Genomic DNA, 16,384 nt, shown 5'->3' with positions numbered 1-16,384 from the left:
GAGACTGAAACATTTTTGACTGTTCAGTTTACAGAGGAGATGAATAAAAGTTGACACGACGTTAGCAACAGATGTTATAGAAAGAGTAAATAGGAACAACTACTTTACTTTTTTCTCATAATACAATAACAAGGAACTAGCTAATGAAATTGAAAGATAATATATATAAAATGATTTAAGGAAATACCTATTTTTACATAATACATAATTAACTAGTGGAACTCAATGCTACAAGATATCCTTGAAGACTAAACAGGCTTGTTTAAAAAAGGATTATCCATTTATATGTATAACAAGAAATTACATAGTTACATGAGCTAGGATGACAGCCATTTAAATTTTTTTTTATATAGGGAGGTATTTAAAGCTTTGTTTCAGGGTATTTAAACCACCAGTAACTTATGGGACATAGGAAACCGCTTCCCCAGGGGCAGTTTATTCCAAAATTATGCACAGTAGTGGAAAATTGCACCTTTCTCTAAAGCACCTGGTACTGGCCATTGTCAGATATACGATACTGTAATAGATGGCCTGTTGCTCTGATCTGATGTAGGAATTTCTCCGTTCCTAATTCTTGCTGGGAAAGAGAAGAATGGGATTATTACAGCATAGTCTTTTCTCATTTTATATTTATATTTAGTTTGTATGACAATTTAAAAATATTTGTGATACCTTTCAAAAAACTAGGTTGAATAGATTTTGATGAATGGTTTTCCATTTTTTATGTGTGAATTGGATAGATAGTGTGAAAAACATAATTTACAGCCACTTCAAAGAAAATAGAATTAATCTTCACAGCATAAGTGGAGTTTCATATCATTCCAGATATGCAAAATTGTTTTTGGAATACTATTTAAGTAGTTGCAAAATGCAAAGTAGGTAGAGGGGTTATGATGGGATGTCTTAGTCTTATTTGATTGCTTTTCTCTGAGAGGGGGGACCTCCAATCCTCTAACATCACTTTAGTTGACATCTGGAGAAAACTCTTTGAAGAATATGAAGAAACACCTATTAGTTGCTACTGTCAGTAGTTTACATGATACCATAATTCATACAGAAACTCTTTCTTGTGCTTTAGTTCTGTAATAGTAATTTTTCCCAAAAGTTAGATATACCACAAGATATTTTCCTACTTGCGTTTTATTTTTACCAAAGGAATGTAAAATGCTTAAAAAATATATTTAAAGATCCCATGTGTCATATTTTAAAAATATTTTAATCAGATTCCATGCAAACTAACATTTAAACAGTTTGGTTGATCACTGTGGGCATGCAAAACTTTTTTGCTTTAACCTACAGGTAGGTATTGTGTTTAAGGTCTTAGGCTGGAACACAACTTTTTTTGTTCCTTAAGAAGAGCATGTTCTTAACATGTTTTTGGCCTGTTTTCTGCTGTGCAGCAAAATGGAAACAGTTTCAAGTGCAAGACTGATTATGCACGCTAAACACTGTTAACTAACTAAGGTTGATATACAGTGGGCTTCAGACTTGCTATACCAGGCAAAGCTTGAGTTCAGGTTCCCGTGTTCCTCCAGACATGGAAGAAAAAAGTCCTTTTGTGAAGCTTAAATTTAATCTTTTCCCCCAATAATATTTTTAAATACTTTTTTCATGATATAGGTAGGAAAGAAATGTTTTCCTCTCTGCCCTCCTCTTACCTCCACCCAACTAACTTCACTGAACTACGGGACGCGTTCAGTGTAAAACTGCCCTAAATGTGCACATCCGTATTTGAAGCATCTTGAAAGATCATTACATTGTCTCTTACTGCCCAAAGAAGAAAAGCTGCCGTGGGAGTAGATAACATTCAATCTTGCCTCACCCTTAAACTGATCTTTCGCAATGGGAGAAAAGCACTGGACATGGCTGCAGATGGATGTGCATACCCTGTGCACATTCCTCTACATGATTATCCTGAAAACTATTAAAAACAATTGAAAAATATTTTAGTGTTCTAGTAATTCAATGTTTGACTGAATTAACGTTTGCCAACTTGGCTGCCATGTTGTTGTTGTTGTGGGAAGCAACCAGCATGTCGTTCTTTAGCATAGTAGCTGTAGCCTCTTAGATTATCAAGCAGAGAAATATAAAAGAGAATATGCTTCAGTTACAGCTGTTCTGCAGTGAGATTAAGAATGAAGTAATGTAAATCCTCCAAACAGTAAAATAGAAGGAAATCATGCAGTACCTTACTGCTGTTTCCTAGATGCATTACAATGAAAGGAATTGCCATTTAAAAAAAAAAAAAACATTAATTGGAGTTCTCCTCTCTTCCTTGTCTAGAGATCTGCCTAGTGGTTTTGCCTTTAAGTTTCCGCTGGGACTCTTTTTTACTTTCCAGCATGGTTTACAGTGTTTGCAATATCATCACTGTATGCCTAACTGGCAAGTCCCAAATTCAAAATTCTGTGCCCCCGCACCCTCCCTCTTCAAAGAAAGACCTAGTTTTCATTAGTACTTGTAAATTTGAAGTGACTACATATTTTCTGGTACACAACTGGAATATTTAACTGTAAAATGTTTGGAACAAAATACTTGCAATTCACTTTCAAGGATTACTCAAGTGTACTATAATTCAGAGTAAATGTAACAGAAATATTGCCATATAGAAGTAAGATAGAAATTAGAGCCAAAGAGACCTTTAGAATAGAAGATTTTAAACACTAGCACCACAGGATTGTTCCTTACAGTATATGTTATGTTATGTTCTTGTCCAGCATAGTTTTAAATCACATCTGTGGGAAGACTGTTCCACAATTTAATAGACATTTACTAGTTGAGCTGGCTGGAGGAAGACCATTCTGTTTTGCAGCAACATTTGAATTTTTGAAACTGTTTTCATTCTGCATTTTGAAGAAAACCTTTCAAACATTTTTCGTAAACAGAATTGTGTCAAAATGTCCATTTCAGACAGAAGCTTGAGCTTTCCAATTTGGGAAGGTATCTGACTCGATAGCCTGGTGGTTAGAGCACTGGTGTGGGATATGGGAAACCCTGATTCAAGTCCCTGCTCTATCTGATTGAGAAGAGTTTTTTTGTTCCAGATGACTGACCCAGGGAGAGCATGTACTTTAAACTTGGTTGAAACTGATACATCTCCATGATGTTTGGAGTGTTTTGGCTTCAATTAAATGAAATTTCACTGAAAATGTTGCAACCAGCTCTAATCACCAACTGAATGTATTTCCTGATCAGACTAAATTTTACTGAATCTTTTGTACCAGTGGAGAGAATCACCTATGGATTCTTCCAGTCTATCATCCATGAAATTGAAACACTGAGGGCTCGTCTACACTTAAAATGCTACAGTGGCACAGCTGTGCTGCTGTAGTGCTTCAATGTAGACACTGCCTGTGTCGATGGGAGGCGTTCTCCTGTTGGTGTATGTAATCCATCTCCCCGAGTGTCGGTAGCTAGGTCGACAGAAGAATTTTTCCATCTACTTAGCTCTGACTACACAGGATCTTAGGTTGGCTTAACTATGCTATTCAAGAGCATGGATTTTTCACACTTCTCACTGACGTAATTAAACTGACCCAATATTTTAGAATAGACCAGACCTTAGTTTTTAGCAGATGTACCCACAAGTGCATTTCTGAGTGATGATATTGGCTGAGCACAGTCCCTGCCCCAAAGTGCTTTCGTTTTCAGAGACCTACAAAAAAGGAGGTTGCACTGGAAAACCTACAGTAGAGAGTAACTTGAAGAGTATGCCTTCTGATTTCCTTATTACTGTTGACTCTGTTCATATGAGCATCACAGAAGTGACTTTTCAGGAGATGCTTGAATATGGAGAGTCATTTTGGCAAACTGGGATGACGAGGGCATTCCATGCGTTAGGACGGTATTGAGAAAGATACTGAGATGAAAGTAGGAAAAGAAGACAAATGGAATAGGTCTGTAATCTATTGCAGATTTAAATTAATTAGGCAGGGATGTATTAATAGTGGATTTAAATTGGTTAACTGTAGTGGCTTATGTTATGTTTATAGATAAATTCTTCCATACGTTAATAACAATCTGTGGATTGATCTTACATATTCTATACCTTTAGCATTACGAATATTACTGGGCTAATTCATTGGTTGCTGAGAAGTGCAAATCAGAACATACTTCTATCTTTACCTTTCTGACTATATAATTTATAATATTCTCAGTATGTTTGTATCTGAGTTCCTTTGAGAATATATGGACCACTAATGGTGTTTAGGATGTTTTATATTTACAAGTAACACTGTAGACTTCCTGCTCTTGAATGTATATCATTTTAATGCACATTTTTCTTTTTCAGAACAGGTACAAGGAATATACCTGGATTGATATCAGATTGAACACTTCTAAACTGAAGGAAATATTATGAGGACCTCTTTTTCTGATATATTTTTTTAACAAAAATGGCACTCTGATACCATTATGCTCTGATACAGACAGTAGTTGTCTTATTTTGCAATTCTCTGTTCCATATGTGATGATAATGTAATAACAGTAATACCAGTCTTAGAGGTAAGACTAGGTACTTCTTTGCCCTTGAGTGGACATGAGCGATCAAAGGTCTTCACAAGAAGATAAGCACAAACCCAGCCGAACGTCCTCAAAGTTCAAGGAATCTTCAAAAAGTATGCAGTCCGATGACTACTTTGCTAGAAAATTTAAAGCTTTAAATGGTAACGTGGGTCCTCCTGCTTCTTTAAATACATCTAGCAAAAATGAAAGTAATCAAACTAATGGTACACCAGCTATGCCTAAAATGGGTGTCCGAGCGAGGGTATCTGAATGGCCTCCTAAAAAGGATTGCTCTAAGGAACTAAGTAAAGCAGTATGGGAAAGTAGACCTCAAACCAGTTATGAGAGTGTTGGATCAGTAATTCCAAATGGACAAAATGACCAAAGTGATGGGCAACAAGAACAGCAGTTGGATTTGGAATTTGAAGAGACCAAATATACAATAGGAGATCTCTTTGTCCATTCGCCCCAGAGGGGACTTCATCCCATAAGACAAAGAAGCAACAGTGATGTCACCATTAGTGACATTGATGCTGAAGATGTGTTGGACCAGAATGCTGTTAACCCAAATACGGGAGCAGCTCTTCATAGAGAATATGGAAGTACTTCTTCAATTGACAGACAAGGTTTATCTGGTGAGAATTTTTTTGCAATGCTCAGAGGATATCGAGTGGAAAACTTTGAACATAAAACTCTTGCTCCATTTGGATTTCCCGAGTTTTTCCGCTGTGACCCTACAATTTCTCCAAGTCTTCATGCTGCCACACAGATTTCCAGGGGAGAATTTGTCAGGATTTCTGGATTGGATTATATGGATAGTGCCCTGCTTATTGGTAGAGACAGGGACAAATCTTTCAAATGGAGACTAAAATCAGAAGCAGTAGAAACATCTCTGTTTAGAAAACTGAGAACTGTTAAAAGTGAGCATGAAACTTTCAAATTTTCCTCAGAACTGGATGATGGTAGATTTGAGAGAAACATTCGTCCTTGGAACTGTCAAAAATGTTTTGCACATTATGATGTTCAGAGCATTTTATTTAACATAAATGAAGCAATGGCTACCAGGGTTAATGTGGGAAAAAGAAAAAATATAACCACTGGGGCTTCAGCCGCATCGCAAACTCAAATGACAGCAGGCCAGACTGGAAACTGTGAATCTCCTTTGGGAAGTAAAGAGGACCTCAATTCAAAAGAAAACCTAGATGCTGATGAGGGTGATGGGAAAAGCAATGACCTAATCCTGAGTTGCCCTTACTTCAGGAATGAAACTGGTGGAGAAGGAGATAGGAGGATTGCACTTTCCAGGGCAAACTCTGCATCTTTTGCTTCAGGTGAAAGTTGTTCCTTTGAATCCTCTCTAAGTTCCCACTGCACGAATGCTGGTGTTTCTGTACTGGAGGTGCCAAGAGAGAATCAGTCAATTCACCGGGAGAAAGTTAAGCGTTATATTATAGAACACATTGATCTTGGAGCATATTATTACCGAAAGTTCTTCTATGGAAAAGGTAAGTCTCTCCTTCTTGATATGTACATATCGGGTTTAATTTGCTTAATATTTAGCCCTTTAAAAGAGAGCATTTCCCCCAAAGACTCTCAGAGTATTTGACAAAAATTAAACCTCTCAGTATATCTGTGAGGATTGCAAGTAGTAGTATCCAATGAGTAAAATGAAGTACAGAAATATTGTGACTTGTCCAAGATCACAGAGTAGTGTGGTATAATTTAAAGTATATTGTAAATTTGCTTCCTTGTACAAGGCTTTAGTTTTCTTTGTCTGAAAACAGGGACAATGTTGATTTCCTGTCAAACTACTCTTAACAGATGGGGCCCAAAATTTTAGAGAGGAGGCTTTATTTTTGAGGCTTTTTCAGTCGAGTTAACTACCACCTTTAATTAGGTCAGTAGCTAACATCCATCCACCAGATTACATAATGTACTTTTAAAAAAATACATCACCATGTCTGGGTTCTGTTCTCTTCTCTTCTCCTATTGTTTCTGTGCATTTTGTCTAGCAATCTTGTTTCAGTTTCTTCCATCTTTCTCTCTGTGGTTCTTCCCTGTGTTTTCTTTTCTTCGAGGTGCTATTGGAATCTTCCATATACCACTCCTACATTGCTGTTGCTCTCAGCTCCCTCAAAAGCTCTGCGTTACAATAGCCTGTCTTCCAGCTAAGCAGGGCTGGATGTGCTCCCTTCCAAGCCCATCAGCCCTGTTCTTTTATTATATCTACACTAGAAAAATGTTAAACTGCTTTCCAGAGTGAAGCACTAGTATAGACACAGCTCAGGTTTTTATCTCATTTTAATAAAAACCTCCATCTCTCTCCATAACAAAGGTTCTCTGCCTTTAGCTGAGACTTCCTAATTTCATGCTTGCTGTGCCTTCCCAGCCAAATCTGAGCAGCAGCAAGCAACACATTGATTGACATACTACTTCCTCTTCTGTCCCTATGCAAGGGACTCAGTAGGATTCAGTACAGTTCTTCCCTCCATCATGCTATAGATATCTGAGAATGGGGAGAGAATTGTGGGAACTGGATGACAAGGAAAGGGAAGAAAGTAAGAACCTGAAACTTTGTTGAAGGAGGAGGAAAAAAGACCCACAGTTGTGTAAAGAAAGACAGAGATAAGGATGCAGACTGTCTCTTGAGCTGTCTGGGAGAGCAAGGATAGGGACTGTTGGGTTTCCAGGGTGAAGGAGAACCATGGAAACTGGTGACATGAGAATATTTGGCATATGTTTGGAGAGCCTGGGAGAAGAAGGGATTGATTTACATGGAAAATGGAGAAGAGATGGACAGCTGAGTTAAAAAGTAGAGTAAAAAGAAAAGGGGAGAGCGGGACAAGCCAAATCAGAGAGAGAGTGGTTTTTTTTAAATGGGTTTTAGAAAGCAAAAATTGTAATTTTCAAAAATATTGGAAAGTAGTCTTAGGCAGATTGCAGATAAGACTGAACAAAAGTTGCCTTATTATGGAAGACAAAGTGGAGCATAAGAATGAAGGAAATAAAAAAAAATAAAAAAAAATGGAATGTCCTTTCTTTAGCAAGGCAAGTTTCTCAGAACCCCTTCAGATAATACAATATACACAACCCTTATTGTCATTTGGAACAGTTGACCCAAATGAAATATGTTTGGGGTAATATTTGCTTTGATACCATTAGAAATGAAGGTTTATAAGATTCCTTTACTAGAAACAGCACACTTGATGAGTATATGAATCAAAATATAAACACTAAGAAATGGAATTGTTACCATCTGATAGCTGTTCTATAGCTTGTGTGAAACAAATTGTTGGTGTCATTCTTGTTCCCGGGGGCAAAGACTCAGCAACCCACAATGACAGTTGTCACTAATTGGTACTGTGGTTGAAACAGTGGGAGTCCCTCCAGGTCTGGTTTGAGGTATGTTCCTAATTAAGTGTTGGGAAATTTGCACTGCTGCTGGCCATGCTGTTAACTGCACTGTGGGTAGATGACTTCAGGAATCAGCATGCTCATTTGAACACCTTTTACAATCACTGATTCCTTAATGGTTTGGAATGTAAAAATGAATGCTGCTTAGTGGTTTTTTAGGATTCTTCTTCTAGTAGTGTCCTGCCAGTGCCCATGCATTTGCTCCACACATCCTTGTGCCCTGTGCTGAGGCTATATGCGACAGTGCAGGCAAACCACCCTCAGATCCTTTTCAACTGCCTTCAGCATGAGACAGTCTCCAGGTGCCTGTTCTCTCTAATATTTCAGCAATTGTTAGCATATAGTTAGTCACTTACAGTGTTTATACTTGTTGGAACAGTTCCCTTTCTTTTCTTCTTTTTCTTAAAAATAATACAATTTTTATTAATTTCAGATTTAGTTAGATCAGGGGTCTCAAACACGCGGCCCGCAGGCCGCATGCGGCCCGCCAAGCAGCCCGCCCCCCAGCCTACCTCCAGGCCAGGGGTGGGCAAACTACACCCACGGGATTGCCCCCCTCGATCCCTGTGCCGCTCCCTGAAGCGGCTGGCATTACGTCCCTGCGGGGGGGGGGAAGGGGAGGAGAGAAGAAGCAGAGGGCTCCATCCATGTGTTGCCCTGGCTTCCAGGCACCGCCCCCCCGCAGCTCCCATTGGCCGGGAATGGGGAACTGCAGCCAATGGGAGCTTTGGGGGAGGTACCTGGAGGCGCGGCAAACAGCGTGCGGAGCCCTGCGTGCCCCTCCCCCAGGGGCCGCAGGGACGTGGTTCCAGCTACTTCCCAGAGCGGGGCCGGGGCCGGCAGCCAGCCCTGGCCCCGGTGTGTGCCGCTGCCACCCCGGAGCTCGAAGCCTCCTGCACCCTGCCTCCCAACTCCCTGCCCTGAGCCCCCTGCCTGCACCTCAACCCCGTGCCCTGAGCCCCCTGCTGCATCCCACACCCCTTCTGCACCCCAGCTCCCTGCCCGGAGCCCCCTGCCTGAACCCCAACCCCCTGCCCAGAGCCCCCTGCCTGCACCCCAATCCCCTGCTTCACCTTAACTCTGTTTGGGTGATATGTATATTCCAGTAAGTGCAAGAACTGTACTTTCTTCATCCTGGAAAAATAGAGAGATCAAATTTAAACTTCTAATGATGGAGCAAGATTTACAATCATCTTTGGATCCAGGGTGGAGGACCACTGTGTACATACACTCCCAGTTCTGCTAGTGCCTCGTTCACATAAAAATCTCTATCACCGGAGACCCGTAGAGATGTATGCAGTAACGCAGCACCAAGTACATCTATGGTATCAAAGTCCTCATTGACATCTGCCTCTAAGCAGGAGGAGGGAAGGAGTAAATCTCCAAGGGTATGTCTACACTATGGGATTAATCCAAATTTATATAATCCGAATTTTGGAAACCGATTGTATAAAGTCGAATGTATGCGGCCACACTAAGCACATTAATTCGGCGGTGTGCGTCCATGTACCGGGGCTAGCGTCGATTTCCGGAGCGTTGCACTGTGGGTAGCTATCCCATAGTTCCCTCAGTCTCCTCCGCCCATTGGAATTCTGGGTTGAGATCCCAATGCCTGATGGGGCCAAAAACATTGTCACGAGTGGTTCTGGGTACATCCTCCCCCCTCTCCAGGGAAGCAACGGCAGACAACCGTTTTGCGCCTTTTTCCTGGGTGAACAGTGCAGACGCCATACCACGGCAAGCATGGAGCCCGCTCAGCTCAAGACAGCAGTCATGAACATTGTAAACACCTCGCGCGTTATCGTGCAGTTTATGCTGAACCAGAACCTGCAAAACCAGGCGGCGAGGAGTAGGCTACGGCAGCGCGACGGCGAGAGTGATGAGGACATGGACATGGAATTCTATCAAACCGCGGGCCCCGGTGCTTTGGAGATCATGCTGTTAATGGGGCAGGTTATTGCCGTGGAACGCCGATTCTGGGCCCGGGAAACAAGCACAGACTGGTGGGACCGCATAGTGTTGCAGGTGTGGGACGATTCCCAGTGGCTGCGAAACTTTCGCATGCGTAAGGGCACTTTCATGGAACTTTGACTTGCTTTCCCCTGCCCTGAAGCGCCAGAATACCAAGATGAGAGCAGCCCTCACAGTTGAGAAGCGAGTGGCAATAGCCCTGTGGAAGCTTGCGGCAATAGCCCTGTGGAAGCTTGCAACGCCAGACAGCTACCGGTCAGTCGGGAATCAATTTGGAGTGGGCAAATCTACTGTGGGGGCTGCTTTGATGCAAGTAGCCAAAGCAATCACTGAGCCTCTGCTACGAAAGGTAGTGACTCTGGGAAATTTGCAGGTCATAGTGGATGGCTTTGCTGCAATGGGATTCCCTAACTGTGGTGGGGCGATAGATGGAACCCATATCCCTATCTTGGCACCGGAGCACCAGGGTACCCAGTACATAAACCGCAAGGGGTTCTTTTCAATGGTGCTGCAAGCACTTGTGGATCACAAGGGACGTTTCACCAACATCAACGTGGGCTGGCCGGGAAGGGTTCATGACGCTCGTGTCTTCAGGAACACTACTCTGTTTAAACGGCTGTTGAAATGCCTATAGTTATCCTTGGGGACCCAGCCTACTCCTTAATGCCATGGCTCATGAAGCCATACACAGGCAGCCTGGACAGGAGTCAGGAGCTGTTCAACTACAGGCTGAGCAAGTGCAGAATGGTGGTAGAATGTGCATTTGGCCGTTTAAAAGGTCGCTGGCGCTCGTTACTGACTCGCTCAGACCTCAGCCAAACCAATATCCCCATTGTTATTGCTGCTTGCTGTGTGCTCCACAATCTCTGTGAGAGTAAGGGGGAGACCTTTATGGCGGGGTGGGAGGCTGAGGCAAATCGCCTGGCTGCTGATTACACTGCTCTACAGCCAAAATGCTTCTGAAATAAATGTAGTCAAACTTTACTAATTCTGGGTCACTGAGAACGAAAATGATGCTTAAAATTGTTGATTGGCTCTAGTTTTCAAGATATGCTATTGGGTCAGTATATACGACCCTTGACTTGGGAATGGCGGAGGATAAGTGAGTTATAAAGGGAAGGGATCTCAATTTAAACCAGAAATGACTAAAATACATCTTTGACTGGATCTATGAATAAATCTATGACTGGGTTTGGACAGTACTTGCTTTTTAGGCAAAACAATGAATGATGCAATCTGAAGCTATTATTGCGTCATACATGATATGAATTGCATCATGTTATTCCTAGAAGTCCTGGATGATGCAATCATAATGAAGCTTACATCACTCTGCTGAACAAATTGCCCTATATCAGCTCTAGAAATCATACAGTGTCGTGCTCTCTTATTTGTCAGTGTTTGATTTTGCAAAGGGACACATTTCTGTTTCGCCAAAGTGAGCAGAGATGCCTCGTACTTGTGTGAACAGTACAGATAACTTCTGCTATGTTTGTGGTGAAGTGACTTTTGCATCACAAAAGCGCAGTATAACCACTATGGTTAAGAAAGCCTATCACCTTTATTTTGGCTGCAAAATTGGAGATCAGGACAAGAGGTGGGCCCCACACATATGCCGCAACACTTGTGCAACAAATCTTCGCCAGTGGTTGAATAGGAAAAGGAAATCTATGCCTTTTGCAGTGCCAATGATTTGGAGAGAGCCAACAGATCATACCAGCAATTGTTATTTCTGCATGGTGCCTCCAGTTGGGAAAGGTGTGTCAAAGAAGAAAAAGTGGACTGTGCATTATCCAAACATTCTATCAGCTATACGCCCAGTACCCCATGGAGAAGGACTGCCGGTTCCTGATGCACCAGAATCATTCTCACTTGAGTCAGACAAGGAAGAGGAAGAGGATGAAACTTCTGGTCCTGAACCATCAATGTCACAGGACCCACATTTTCTCCCATCCTCCTCCTCTGAACCACACCTCATAACACAAGGTGAACTGAATGACCTTGTCAGGGATTTGGAACTACCCAAGAGTAAGGCAGAGCTGTTGGGCTCCAGACTGCAGCAGTGGAATCTCCTGGCAGGTGATGTTAGGGTTTCCATGTTCCGTGACCGTCAAAAGGATCTTGTCCCATTCTTCTTCATGGAAGGTGATCTTGTAGCCTGCAACAACATCGATGGTGTGATGGCAGCCCTCAACATCGTTCACGATCCAGATGAGTGGAGACTGTTCATTGATTCATCGAAGACGAGTCTTAAAGCTGTTTGACTGCATAATGGCAATGTTTTGCCATCAATTCCAGTTGGTCATGCAGTCCATATAAAGGAAACCTATGACAACATGAAACAACTTTTGAGGTGCATAAACTATGACCAACATCAGTGGCAGCTTTGTGGCGGTTTGAAGGTTGTTGCTCTCTTGCTTGGTCTGCAGACTGGATACACAAAGTACTGCTGTTTTCTCTGCGAATGGGATAGTCGTGCAAGAGATTCCCACTACATCGAGAAAGATTGGCCACTCCGACAGTCATTGGAGTCTGGGAGGAAAAGTGTTCAGCATCCACCACTTGTTGAATCAAGGAAGATTTTGTTACCACCCTTACACATCAAGCTGGGTCTGATGAAGAACTTTGTCAAGGCCATTGACGAAACACAAGCAGCTTTCAAGTACCTCCGTGGAAAATTTCCAAGGTTAAGTGAAGCTAAGATAAAGGAAGGTGTCTTTGTTGGTTCTCAGATTCGTGAACTTCTTCGAGATGATGCATTTGACCATGCACTGCGTGGCAAGGAAAAGACGGCATGGAATGCCTTCCAGTTAGTGGCAATAAATTTTCTCGGAAACAACAAGGCAGACAACTACAGGTTGTTGGTGGAAAACCTCCTCAAGGCATACAAAAGCCTTGGTTGCAACATGTCACTAAAGATACATTTTTTGCACTGTCATCTAGATTTTTTTCCCACCGAACTGCGGAGCAGTGAGCGACGAGCACGGCGAGCGATTTCACCAGGACATTGCAACAATGGAGAAACGCTATCAGGGCAAATGGAGCCCATCAATGCTTGCAGACTATTGCTGGACAGTGACAAGAGATGCTCCATTTAATGAATACAAGAGGCAAGCCAAGAAGCGCCGAGTAGACACTGAATAGGACTAAACTATGTACAGAATAGTTTTTTGCCTTTTGTTTCATAATAAATTTTATTTATATAACTCTTTTGCTGATTTTTAAAGTGTTACATAAACAGGACAGGTGAAATATTATCATGTAAAGCAACCATAAACGCATGAAAAGACCTAGGTTTACAATTTATGATTAAAACTCTATCTACACAATATACATAGACATAAAATGTAAAAACTTAAGTATCTTAGAAACAGTGGCCAATCAGTTGTTTTAATTGTCATATTTGAATTCAGCACATCAAAATACATAATAAATAGCACATTTTATCTCTGAAGCAGACGACTTCTCAAAAATTGTAGACCAGTGTTATGCGCAGCCAGACACCAGGGCAATTAGAAGATCACACCAGGAAGCGCTGCGCATCAGAGAAGCTTTGAAAACCAGTTTCATGACTGGCCAGGCTACGGTGTGAAAGTTCTGTTTGTTGAAAACCCGCCCCCTTGATTGACTCCTTCCCTGTAAGCAAACCACCCTCCCCCCTTAAATCACAGCTTGCTTTTAAAGGAAATAAAGTCACTATCGTTTAAAAATCATGTATTCTTTATTAATTGATTATCAACATAGGGAGAGAACCGACAAGGTAACCCGGATGAGGTTTGGGAGGAAGCTAGGAGGGAAGTAAAAGGCCACTGAAAAAATTCAATATAATGACAGCCTTTTGGTTGGGCTGTCCACTGGGGTGGAGTGGGAGGGTGCACGGAGCCTCCTCCCCGCGTTCTTACATGTCTGGGTGAGGAGGCTGTGGAACATGGTGAGGGGGGAGGGAGGTTATACAGCGGCTGCAGCGGCACTCTGTTATCCTGCTGCCGTTCCTGAAGCTCCACCAGACGCCGGAGCATGTCCGTTTGATCACACAGCAGCCCCAGCGTTGCAGCCTGCCACCTCTCATCTCGAGCGTCCCTCATGACCTCACGTTCACTGGCATCTTTCCTGTACTTAGATACCGTGTCCGTCCACTCATTCAAATGAGCTCTTTCATTGCGGGTGCATTCCATTATTTCCGAGAACATCTCGTCTCGCGTCCTCTTTCTCCGCCGCCTTATCTGAGATAGCCTTCAGGACGGAGGAGGGAGGCTTGAAAAATTTGCAGCTGCTGGAGGGATGGAGAAAGGAGAGAAGTTTTTAAAAAGACACATTTTACAGAACAATGCTTATACTCTTTCACGGTGAAAAATACTATTCACATTACATAGCACATGTGATTTCAGTACAAGGCCGCATTTTCCATCTTAATATTGAGTGTCTGTGGCTTTGGTGTTAGAGATCACAGATGCAGGTCCGGGCAACGGATTTCGGCTTGCATGCGCCCATGGTAAGCCATTGTCTTTCGGCTTCTGCGCCCTCCTTTCCCACATACCAAGCAAAGCCCGTTGACTGCTGCGGTTTTCCTGTTAACCTTCAGCAGCAGAAAACAAACTAACCCCCCCCCCCCCATCCAATTCTCTGGGATGATCGCTTTATCCCTCCCCCCACCGCGTGGCTGGTATCAGGGAAGATCCCTGCAAAAACCAAACTAACCCCCCAGTACCTCCCGTACGGTCCATGCTGGTGCTCTTTTTCGATTCTCGGACTGCATGGTTATCTGTGCTGATGAGCTCTCTGTGGTCACCTATGCTCTCCTGTGCTGGGCAAACAGGAAATGAAATTCAAATGTTTGCAGGGCTTTTCCTGTCTACCTGGCCAGTGCGTCCGAGTTCAGATTGCTGTCCAGAGCGGTCACAATGGTGCACTGTGGGATAGCTCCCGGAGGCCAATACCATCGAATTGTGGCCACACTAACCCTAATTCGAAATGACAATATCGATTTTGGCGCTACTCCGCTCGTCGGAGAGGAGTACAGAAATTGATTTTAAGAGCCCTTTATTTCGAAATAAATGGCTTCGTTGTGTGGACGGGTGCAGGGTTAATTCGATTTAACGCTGCTAAATTCGAATTAAACTCATAGTGTAGACCAGGCCCAAGAATACCTTGGTCGCTGACTCACAAGAATGCTATGGAGACCGCACATCCCAAGGGGAGTTTCATGCATTCTCTGGCTGATACTGGTACCGCAAAGGAAGAAGAGTCAGTCATCTAAGATAAACTCAGTACCGAGTACGGGTAGTTGTACCCAGAGCAGCAAAGACACTGTTGAAGAGAGTTCTAAGCCCATCCCTGAACAACACTTGGTACAGGTAACACTAAAGTCAAGGGTACAAAAGACTACTTGGCTGCCTATGGTACTCATGCAATCAGAGCTGACTCACCCAAATGCCAAAAGTTAAGTACCAGCTGCACTGGGACTGAAGCCGTCCTCCCAGGTTCTCACTTGACCCCATATTTGATACCATTGGTACCACAAGAATTTAGGTACCCCAAAGACCTAATAGTGTCTTCAGAGCCAGAGTCTCCTCTGTTAACGAGTGCTGGGGGTTTGTCGGCATCAAGACTCTCTTGGTCATTGACCCCTCTATCATCTAGATCAGGAGTGGGCAAACTTTTTGGCCTCAGGGCCACATCTGGGCATGGAAATTGTATGGTGGGCCGTGAATGCTTACGAAATTGGGGGCAAGAGGGGGCGTGGGCTCTGGGGTGGCGCTGGAGATGAGGGGTTTGGGGTGCAGGAGGGTGCTGAGGGGTTTGGAGGGGGATTGGGGCAGGGGATTGGGGTGCAGGCAGGAATAAGGGGTGCAGGCTCTGGGCAGTGCTTATCTCAAGCAGCTCCCAGAAGCAACGGAATGTCCCCCCTCCAGCTCCTACGTGGAGGCGCGGCCAGGCGGCTCTGTGCGCTGCCCTGTCCGCAGGCACCGCCCCTGCAGCTCCTATTGGCCATGGTTCCTGGCCAGTGGGAGCTACGGGGGCAGGGCAACATGCAGAGCCCCTTGGCTGTCCCTATGCGTAGGAACTGGAGGGGGGACATGCCACTGGTTCTGGGAGCCAAGCGGGGCAAGACCCCAACCCTGCTCCCCGGTTGGAGCTCAAGGGCCGGATTAAAATGTCTGGAGGGCAGGATGCGCACCCGGGCTGTAGTTTGCCCTCCCCTGATCTAGATCATCATATTCACTCCCATCTACTTTGCAAGCTGAATAGCTATTCCCACCACCACCACCACCACCCTTGGAGCATGTGGAAGAGGACTCCTCAGATTCTCAAATTTTGATGCAGGGTTCCAGTGTCTGTTCTAGGACACATCGCTTTCCCTCCTACACTGACAAATTACAGGAGGATAGACCTCAAATGACAACCACACAGCAGGAACACAGATGGATGACTCCACCTATGCCTTTTGGGCCCCCTCAGTGGCCTTGCTAGGACCCTGGGCATTCTATTGTCAACAATT

At 43.4% G+C, this 16,384-nt stretch overlaps 1 protein-coding gene across 1 annotated transcript in view; it reads left to right on the top strand.

Moving 5' to 3' along the window:
* Window positions 1-4,537: 4,537 nt before the first annotated feature.
* SIPA1L2 (signal induced proliferation associated 1 like 2) overlaps window positions 4,538-16,384 on the top strand; it is a 135,616-nt gene continuing 123,769 nt past the window's right edge. The window contains exon 1 of the mRNA XM_065401456.1: window positions 4,538-6,008. Coding sequence (XP_065257528.1) covers window positions 4,538-6,008 — 1,471 coding nt within the window. The remainder of the gene's footprint in view (window positions 6,009-16,384) is intronic.

Source organism: Emys orbicularis, chromosome 3 (genome assembly GCF_028017835.1).
Source record: "Emys orbicularis isolate rEmyOrb1 chromosome 3, rEmyOrb1.hap1, whole genome shotgun sequence".
Classification (NCBI taxonomy): Eukaryota; Metazoa; Chordata; order Testudines; family Emydidae; genus Emys; species Emys orbicularis.
The sequence above is the reverse complement of the archived record's forward strand: the minus strand, read 5'-3'. Positions and strand labels throughout refer to the sequence as shown.